Below are 10,013 nucleotides of genomic sequence, written 5' to 3' on the forward strand. Positions count from 1 at the left end.
AGGGGTTGTGGCCTTTCAACTGTGGGTATGTGTGATTCACCATCGAAATGATGATTTAGTCCGTGTCCCCTTTGACCTGCGCCGCATCCGCCAATCGCCATAGCTCAACCGGAGGGACAAAAATCGGTGAAGCTGGCGTCTGACAGAAATTTTGTAGTATGATTTTCTCGATATGGATTGTCGCACATTTTTGCAAGTACATGTGCAGCAAAGAGAAGATATGTTCAGAACAGGTAGACTTTGGGTATAGCATACACACTAGAATCAAACATCACCAAAAGCAAATTATTTTCGGGGTAATTGAAACATCAAAACTTCAGTTCGAACCAAGACAGACATTCATTTGTAAATACTATGAGCGATGTTCGGTCCTCCAAAACCAAGAAGACACTACTGTGGCGGGCTGTCACGGCCAATATAGCTTGCTTGCCGGAAGTCACCTAGCTGGGCCACTGCCTGAATACATTAGTAAAGCGATTCTCTGGTTTTGCTTGCGGTATAGGCAGTGAAAGCTGCACATAGTCAGGCGGTGAACACATAATAAGATAGTAGCCTAATCTTTTGTGAGGCTTAAAAGCACAGCGTAAATAGCACAAGAAGGAAGGTTAATGCAACAGACATCCATTGCATGCTTCTTGTTCTTCAGTAGCTCAAAGAGACAGTATCTTCTCACAGCTGCAAATTGTTGTCGAACTGCAAATAATTGCATTTATTCTCCTTAATATGCCATCGCACTTGTGGGTCCTTTGTCATCAGCATTATTCTCTGGACAAGTCCTGATTATAGAGGGGAAGTGTGCTTAGATATGACAACTAAAAAATGTATTAAAGCCTCTCTCTTTTTCATAAAAAGAAAGAAATGTATTCGACTGAAAATACTAATTGGAATGAGGATTTTAACTTGTGACAATACAAACTTTTTCACGAATACTTGTAGGCAATAAACACATCTACTTTTGGAGGGTCGCTAAAGTCATTATGCCAAACAGGCGAGCATCGAATTTGATTGAAACGCTCAAATTTGACCTTCATTTGCGAAACAACACAAACATGTTTCTAAAGTTATCTGACCATGAAACATGTATTTGCAGCTCAAGACCAGAAATATTACTGGGCATAAGCATTACCACGGCATCTGAATTCATATAGGTTATCAGAACTATTTTGTAAATAAAACGTGACATTCCCAACTGTCCGAACACAAATTTAACATGCTACCTCATGCACCCTAGCTGAACCGAGTCTCACCAGCCAAAAGGAGTAAAATACATAGAACCACCACATTCGTGTCACACTGCAAATCCAACAAAATTTGGAATAGGAGGTGCAGAGTGCCATTCTTTTAATAGATAATGGTGCTTGGTGCTACTAATGTCACAACACTAGGTTCTGTATGCAATTTGACGAGTGCATCTCACCACAAAGCAACCAACTAAAGGAATGAACCGGCAATGAGAAGAATGTGAGCATGCTGAAGGACCCTAGCAGAAGCAAACGGTTTAACAAGTAACTAAAAATGATGAAAAAAATATGTAAGAAAAAATCGCTCAAGGGAAAGTAGCAAACACATGTCCAAATCCAGATTAATGTGTGCATACTGCAATGCTAATTACTATTTCTGTATGATACTCAAATTGATGACAGTCATATTCACAAGACGAGAAACAGATACTTCTTGCACACATGTACTAACCATTAGAGCAGAACCTAAATGCCGACAAGGCGACAAGCAATATGAGTGAGTATTATATAAAGGGTGGAAAGTAACTTGGTCACATCAGCGTTAATTCAGGACCGTTTGGCAAAGTAGAATGGTAACACACCCTACCAAGAAACTATCACCTGAATCATATTGCAATGTCATGTGGAAACAGAATAAGTGGTTAAACAGATTGGAGAGCAAGCTTACCACTTCAAATAGATGGTGTGGTCAAGGACGGCGGGAAATCGGCATACAGATCGCCAATTATGGCATAGGGACCAGTCTGACAGAACCACTCAATCTGGAAAGTCTGGAGATTCAGTGAAAAATAGTCTACTATTGGCCTGTCGTCTTCCGGATACCCAGTTAGGAGCAAGTATCCACCCACGCTATAGCTATGATTTTCCGGCAAAGCGATCACGGACTTGTACTGCCACTGGTTTGCGCCATTCCCATCCTTTGACTGTTCGGCATACAGGAGATGATATGCATCACGTTTAATTTGATGCGAGATAGTAAGAATCCCAAACCTTCCTCCTCCTGCCTCCACAATGACCATGTCCGGCATATAAGGGCCAGATGAAGGTGGGAGGTCAACAGTGGAGAACTCCATGCTGCCCGTGTCAAGCATAAGCATGCTGCCAGCCTCATAAATCTGCCAACAGAAGCATCGATGGGCGTAGTAGCGGCGTGATACCACCGCGCATCCAAGCACATCAAATGTGATCGGATCAGCGAGCCATCTTCCAGCGCAGGAAGAGAAGACGAAGAGGACGAGCTTGGTTATGGACCGCACCAAGCACATAACTCTGAAGTCTCTGAATGATGAGTCCTCATCGTCGCCAGGAGGAGCGAAGAAGGTCTCGCATTCCACGGTGTCCGGCGGATGGACTTGACTGGCTAGATGGTCGGGGAGGACAGGTAGCAGGAGGTAGCGGTGGTGCAGGGGGTCGCAGACGGCGAATTCCTTGACCAGATCGCTGGGGTTGTAATTGTGGTTGGTCCCTTGGAGGGCGGGGGAGAAAAGGGCGCGGCCGTCGCGGACCTCACGGAGGCACCAGCGGTCGCGGGACGGGGGGAGGAAGGAGCAGGAGAAGTCGGCGTCGGCGGAAGGGTGGGGCGGCTGGGCGGGGGTGAGGCCGCCGCAGAGGATGCCGAGGAGGGGCGGCGGGTGGATGGCGCGAAATCGGCGGAGGAAGGGGTGGGCGGCGACGACGCGGCGGAAGGAGACGCACGCCGCGGAGGCTCGGGCGAGGGAGGCGGCCGCGGGGAGGCGGAGGAAGATCTCCTCCAGAAGTTCATCCGGGATCGCCATTAGGGCCGGTGGAGGATGGAGATGAGATCTGGGCACGACCCAAAGGAAGAAACAATTTTTGGTTGGATACAAGTTGGAGATCAGAGAAGAAAAATCAGCAAGCATGCGAGATCTGCAAGGATCAGGGGGTGGGGAATGGAAGCAAATGAGGTGACTGAAGCAAGCTTCAAGGAGACCTCCACTATCTTCCTGGTCTTTTTCTACCCACGTCCCTCTATCTTTTTTATTCTTGTTGGGTTTTTTCTAGTCTTATTAATCGATGCCGCACAAAATAAAAACCAAAGTAAATAGAGTAATCTAAAATAATCTAAATCAAATTGATACTTCTGCAAAATCATATCTTGCATTAACTCGATCTAATCAAACCAAATCGTATCAAAATCTTAATAGATCAAAATTATCATTGTCTTACCTACCCATATCCAAATCAAATATTACCAAAAACTTAATGAAATCAAATCAAATATTACCAAAATTATCATGCTCACTTCAGTGTTTATAGTCGTCGCTAGGTGGTCTACAGATTTGGATGTATTTTTTGTTATTTCTGGTGTTTGTTCTACTGCCATGATTGAAAATGAATAGATTGGAAGTTTTCTCACAAAAAGTATATTGATTAGATAGTGTGACTAGGTGACCCAACTGTCCAAGCAACACTAATAACAAGTAAACGAGCTACGACCACACTAAGCACAATACAATAGAGATGATGGAGATAATCGACAGGCAAGTTTAAGGAGACAAAGTTTTTTAGGGTAGAGAGGGTTGGACACTAAGAGCAACTCTAGCAGAATTTTCATATGTGGTAGTGTGCTTCATATGGATATGAAGGTCGCGGTGACTGTGCACAAAAACGGAGTCACCATAATATGGTCTCCATATCTTTTCTTTTCTGTTATTTTTGTTGCGTCAACTCTATAATCACACACTTGGTTTAAGGTATTTAAACTCTAGTCCGAGATAACATTACATTACAAAATTGTTACATAAGGGTAGAAAAGTCAATTAACAACATTATCATATTACTAAACTAACGAATTTTTATGTTTTGGGAGAAGCACTAATTGATCCTCACGACGACAATGTGACTGCATTGCATAGGGCACATGCATATGTGACGAGTCAACTCGTCCTCGCACAACGGTGTGATGGTCTGACGACCTTGTCTTCGTCTGATTCCTGTTGACAGCCATCGAGGTCAGAGACGGCTTTTTCAAGGGGGCAAGCCCTCATATGGCGCGGTTTGTCTTGGTGAATGACACCATGTTCATGTCTCATTCCATGTTTAGGTCAAATATGCACCATCTGATGTGCTCCCTCTCTGTTGCCAAATCTACTCATTTCTCTTCATAACGGAGCCAGACAACACGGCCCCTCTCCGCCTTTAATGCCTATCCGACAACGGTGACCTTGAAGATTTCACCATGTAGCATCCATCCCATGCCTCCTTAACAATGAGGCAACAAAGAGCACAAACTGGTCTCAATGAGTTGCGTGGGCGAGCTCTATCTTGCCCATACGGGATCTGCACATAGTCGTGTTGGACATCTCACTCAATGGAGCGCATTTTGGGATTCCAATTGAGGCACTCATCTAGGTGGCGGTATCCTCTTGCGTGGCCTACGTCACGTTGCGGCGATGCCACTCCTCCTCCTTGGCTTTGAGGGCAGCCTCCTCCTCCGTTTGCTCCTTGTCTAGGATCCACTCCGCCTCCAAGAGCGGCACCCAATCCGAATGTGGGCCATGTGACCAGGCGATGGGGAGGAAGTGGACGTTGTGGGTGCCAGTGAGGGAATTGGAGGTTGTGTGCGGCATTGGTGAGGAAAGTGGAGACATGGAGAGAGTGGCCACGAGCAGTTGGCACATGACGGTTTTCACTAATTGGCATGCTTACTAGTGCCTTGGTCGCGGGGAGAGGAGATGGGCCATAGGTTATGCGTCGGGGGATGGACTTACAACTGGGACAAAAAACACAATTACAGACCAAGTTGCGAGCCGAAGGTGGACTTGCAATTGGGACATCAACAACAAAAAATGTGGGTCCAGTTACGAGTCGAGGTTGGACATGCAAGTGGAACGAAAACAAAACCGCGACGCAGTTGCAAATCTATGATGGGCTTGCAACTGGGATGAAAACAACTATGAGAGCTAGTTGCGCGTTGATGGTGGACATGGAACTGGCCATGGATTTTTCCTTTAAAAATTCACCGAAGAAAAAAAACCTTTTTCATAAATGAATCGGTTTAATATGTTTTTCTCGTGTGGTCGAGTAACCCAAAAAGACTAGTGGTATATTAAAAAAATAACTTACAAGACAGGCAAGTTTAAAATTGTTGGGTTCGTGATGATTTTAGACTCATAATTATGAAAGCCTTTACAGATTATAATTGATCAAAAAACTACAAAGAAAATGATTCTGGTGGAAAAGGCAAAGAAGAAAGAACAGAGAGATTTTTTTTCTCAGGATCAAGAACAAAGAGGCTTGAAATGAAAAACAAAACTTATGTAGATGTGCCTGCACAATAAACAAAAACGAGACAAGTTTCATAAAATAATACGAGACAAGTCAAAGAAAGAAAAAAAAAGTTGAACATAGTGGGCCACGTGCCTCTCGCTGGGCACCATGTGCGACAATAAGAAATTGGCCAGATCGCTGTGCACTCGTGCCTGTTAAAGCGAAAACATGAATCCTGCTGCTTGAATCCAACGGCTAGAAACTTAGATGTGAGGTAAGTATATTAGATCTAGATGTGAAATAGCAATCCCGATCAATGAAAAGCAAGATCAGGCTCAACCGCGCCACCGTCCACGCCAACCCCCTCACGGGATAGGCATTCCTTGGCTGGTGATTTGATCCGCTCATGCCTCTGGTGCTAATCTAGGAACTGGAATCAATTTTACCAATCTGCTTCTGTAATATCATCATTGTTCCGTCACCTGAATTATACCTACCTGCAAGAACATCCTAGCATACACATACTGGTGTGGTGACTGATGATACTGCAAGTGTTTGGTTAAATGATTTTGTTGCTGGCTTGTGTGGTTCTCCATCCACCCGAAGAGTGTAGCTGCAAGAATAGTCCCCGCTTGATGCTTTGCTGTAAGCAGACTAGCCATTCGTTTTACTGATTGCAACTCTAAATTGTGATGCTGAACGAACGAAAAAACATACACATGATTTGCTGCAATGGGTTTCAGAATTTACATCATACTATAACTGTGCGTTTGTTGCCTTCAACTGTGTGACGTATTACTGATTGCAACTTCTAAACTGTGATGATGCTGGACTAACACACAATTTGCTGCAATCGGTTCCAGAACTTAGGTTTAACTGTGAGAGGGTTTGTGGTCTGTCAACTGCGGGTATGTGTTGTTCACCATTGACATGTTATTTAGCATGTGCCCCCTTTGACCTGCGCTGCCATACCCGCTGGAGGGGTCGAGCATTCGTCATAGCTCAACCAACGGGACAAAGATAGGCAAAGCTGGTGTCTGACCTACAGCGACAAAGAGGAGTCCCTCGTCGGTGCAGTGGATCCTAAAGTTCTGTAATATGATTTTCTTGAAATGGATTGTCCCGCATTTTTTGCATGTACATGTGCAGTCAAGAGAAGATATGTTCAGCACAAGCAGACTTTGCGCTGCCATACCCGCTGGAGGGGTCGAGCATTCGCCATAGCTCAACCAATGGGACAAAGATAGACAAAGCTGGTGTCTGACCTATAGCGACAAAGAGGAGTCCCTCATCGGTGCAGTGGATCCTAAAGTTCTGTAATATGATTTTCTTGAAATGGATTGTCCCGCATTTTTTGCATGTACATGTGCAGTTAAGAGAAGATATGTTCAGCACAAGCAGACTTTGCGCTGCCATACCCGCTGGAGGGGTCGAACATTCGCCATAGCTCAACCAACGGGACAAAGATAGACAAAGCTGGTGTCTGACCTACAGCGACAAAGAGGAGTCCCTCGTCGGTGCAGTGGATCCTAAAGTTCTGTAATATGATTTTCTTGAAATGGATTGTCCCGCATTTTTTGCATGTACATGTGCAGTTAAGAGAAGATATGTTCAGCACAAGCAGACTTTGGGTATACGATTCATACAATAATCAAACAACATAAAAAGCAAATAAATTTCAGGGTTATTGAAGCCGCAAAACTTTGATGTACTAGTCTTTTTTCAGACATAATATAGCGGCACAAATAGCCCAAGAAAGAAGGTGAATGCAGCGGACACCCATAGCATGCTTCCTCAGTAGCTCAAAGAGGCAGTATCTTCTCTGAAACTCCTGGAACCGCCGCTTTCACCCTTTTGAGAGATCTTACATTTATTCTGCTCAACACGGCATCAGTCACACTTGCCAGTAGTCCTTGCCATCAGCGTATTCTCTGGACAAGTCCTGGTTATGGAGGGAAGCGGTGCTTAGAAGAAAAATATTAAACTGCAAAAGACTGAAGAACTGAAAGCTTTGTCCGCATGCCTCTCTTTTTTATTAAAAAAGGAAGACATGTATTCAACTGAAAATACTAAATGGGAGTCACTAAAAGTCATTATGCCAAAAAAGGCGAGCATCCATTTTGACTGAAACGCTCAAGACCTTTATTTGCAAAACTACACAAACATGTTTCAGAAGTTATCTGAAAAAGAAACATGCCTGGAGTATTTGCAGTTCAAGACCAGAAATATTACTGGGCATAAGCATTACCATGGCATCTGAATTTATATATATGCTATCACAACCATTTCTTACTCACCTACTAATGTACATGCAATGCAAGACAGAGGAAATATAATGTGACATTGCCAACTGACAAAACATAAATTTAACTTGCTGCGTCATGCACCCTGTGATGCTAATCAAGCTTAATACATGTCCAAATCAAGCTTAATGTGTGCATACTGTGATGCTAATCACTATTTCTGTATGACACTAAAAATGATTAGTCATATTCAAAAGATGAGCAAAAACATACTTATTTCTTATCCTGAAATTCACAGATTTCAAACTGCACAGATGTACTAATTAACCATTAGAATGGCGCCTAAACATTAAGTAATATGGGCAAGTCTTATAAAGGGTGGAAAGTAACATGGCCACATCAGTGTTAATTCAAGACTGTTAAAATAGCACATATAAACACCGACAAGCAATATGAGTGAGTAACTGAGTACTATAAAGGGTGGAAAGCAGCATGGCCACATCAGTGTTAATTCAGGACCGTTTGGCAAAGTAGAATGATAATTTACAGTCCCAAAAACTAGCACCTGCATTATCTTCCAATGTCCTATGCATGCAAAATAAGTAATTAAAGATCAAGGGCAAACTTACCACTTCAAATAGTTGGTGGGGACAAAGACGGTGGGAGACCGGCATACAGCGGGCCAATTATGAGACAATCGGTCTGACAGAACCGCTCAATCTGGAAAGTTTGTAGATTCAATGTAAAATAGTCTGCTACTTGAGTACCCCTACGTGACCCGTGTAGGAGTAAGTATCCACCAGCAGCTACACCGGCGATGCCGTAGCTTTAATTTGCCGGCAAAGAGATCACAGGCTTAGATTGCCACTGGTTCGTGCCGTTCCCATCCTTATACTGCTCTTCATACAAGAGATGACATACACTAGGCTCAGAGAGAGTAAGCATCCCAAGTCTTCCTTCTCCTGCCTCCACAATGGTCATCTCCCGCAGATAGGGGGCCAGGTCCCCCAGATAAGGGCAAGGTGGAGGCGGGAGATCAATGACGGAGAACTCCATCCTGCGAGCGTCGAGCACGAGCAAGCTGTCAGTCACATAGAGATGCCAACAGAAGCATCCGTGGGCGTAGTGGCGGGGCGCCGCCTCCAGGTCTCGAAGCACGTCGAATGTAACAGGATCAGGGAGCCATTGTCCGGCGCAGGAAGAGAAGACGAAGACGAGGAGCTTGGTTTTGCACCACACTAAGCACATCACTCCGAAGTCTCTGAATGATGATTTCTCATCGTCGCCAGGAGGAGCAAGCAAGGGCTCGAATTCCATGATGTCGGGCGGATGGACTTGACCGGCGAGATGGTCGGGGACGGCGGGCAGAAGCAGGTAGCGCCCGTGCAGGGGGTCGCAGACAGCGAACTCCCTAACAAGTTCCCGGCGGTCGCAGTCGTCCCTGGTGCCCTTGAGGGCGGCGGAGAAAAGGACGCGGCCGTCGCGGCCGTCGCGGCGGCACCAGCTGTTGCTGGATGGCGGGAGAAAGGAGCACGACAAGCTGACATCGGCAAGGGTGGCTGCCGCGGCGGCGGAAGGGTGGGGCGGCTGGGCCGGGGTGAGGCCGCCGCAGATGATGCCGAGGAGAGGCGGCGGGTGGAGGGCGCGGAATCGGCGGAGGAAGGGATGGCCGACGACGACGCGGCGGAAGGAGACGCAGGCCGTGGAGGCTCGGGCGAGATCGGCGGCGGTGGGGAGGCGGAGGAAGATCTCCTCCAGGAGTTCATCTTGGAGCGGCTACGCCATTAGGGTTTGGGCAGAGGACGAGGTTGGGATTCAGATTTGATCGCAACCGAAACTAAATAAAAGCCTGACCCGAATGCAACCAATCGTGGCACAATTTTTGATTGGGCCGGGGATGGGCTCGGGCCTGGCTGTCCATCCCCTAAAAAAACATTTCTCAAAAAAATCCCCTTAAAAATGTATTTTTAGAAACAACACTTAGATGTTTTCGCCACACCTTTTCTCGCACTTCGAAGTTTTTCCCTTGTTCTCACTTCTCATTGACATGGATAGTTTGTCGCCACTTTCTTATAAGTTTAATGAATTGTTCTTTCTCCCCATTGTGGTGCTTCTTCCCCACGCGTGGCAACCAACCTTTCTCGATGCACGCCATAGTGCGATGGCGCCCGCCGTCACGCACTTTTCAGGGCAAACAACAATGGTACACTAGGAGTCGGAGGAAGCAACGCACGGTAGGGCGGTCGGGGTCGAGGAGGAGAAGAGGTGGTGCAGGGAGGAGAAAGACAGACATGAAGAA

The 10,013-nt window shown here is 45.7% G+C and overlaps 2 protein-coding genes across 2 annotated transcripts; both read right to left on the reverse strand.

Annotated features, from left to right (window-relative positions):
- Positions 1–259: 259 nt before the first annotated feature.
- On the reverse strand, positions 260–3,194 carry LOC125523855. Its single transcript, XM_048688921.1, has 2 exons — positions 1,909–3,194; positions 260–776 (listed from the first exon to the last, which is right to left on the reverse strand). The coding sequence occupies exon 1, from the start codon at positions 3,119–3,121 to the stop codon at positions 1,913–1,915; it is 1,209 nt and encodes a 402-aa protein (XP_048544878.1). The 5' UTR covers positions 3,122–3,194; the 3' UTR covers positions 260–776; positions 1,909–1,912.
- A 5,170-nt stretch (positions 3,195–8,364) lies between these two features.
- LOC125518242 lies at positions 8,365–9,869 on the reverse strand. Its single transcript, XM_048683152.1, has 3 exons — positions 9,751–9,869; positions 9,569–9,638; positions 8,365–9,490 (listed from the first exon to the last, which is right to left on the reverse strand). The coding sequence occupies exons 1-3, from the start codon at positions 9,867–9,869 to the stop codon at positions 8,543–8,545; spliced, it is 1,137 nt and encodes a 378-aa protein (XP_048539109.1). The 3' UTR covers positions 8,365–8,542.
- Between the last annotated feature and the right edge of the window lie 144 nt (positions 9,870–10,013).

The sequence above is a fragment of the Triticum urartu genome, chromosome 7, assembly GCF_003073215.2.
Source record: "Triticum urartu cultivar G1812 chromosome 7, Tu2.1, whole genome shotgun sequence".
Lineage (NCBI taxonomy): Eukaryota > Viridiplantae > Streptophyta > Magnoliopsida > Poales > Poaceae > Triticum > Triticum urartu.

What these genes read in the sequence shown, in the direction of transcription:
- LOC125523855 (XM_048688921.1), bottom strand. Translation starts at nt 3,121, where the DNA reads ATGCTTGCTGATTTTTCTTCTCTGATCTCCAACTTGTATCCAACCAAA.
- LOC125518242 (XM_048683152.1), bottom strand. Translation starts at nt 9,869, where the DNA reads ATGGCGTGCATCGAGAAAGGTTGGTTGCCACGCGTGGGGAAGAAGCAC. An exon ending in ACTATCCATGTCAATGAGAA is followed by an intron (nt 9,639 to 9,750) that starts GTGAGAACAAGG and finishes ATGTTTTTTTAG; the next exon opens with GGGATGGACAGCCAGGCCCG. An exon ending in CCACGATTGGTTGCATTCGG is followed by an intron (nt 9,491 to 9,568) that starts GTCAGGCTTTTA and finishes CTAATGGCGTAG; the next exon opens with CCGCTCCAAGATGAACTCCT.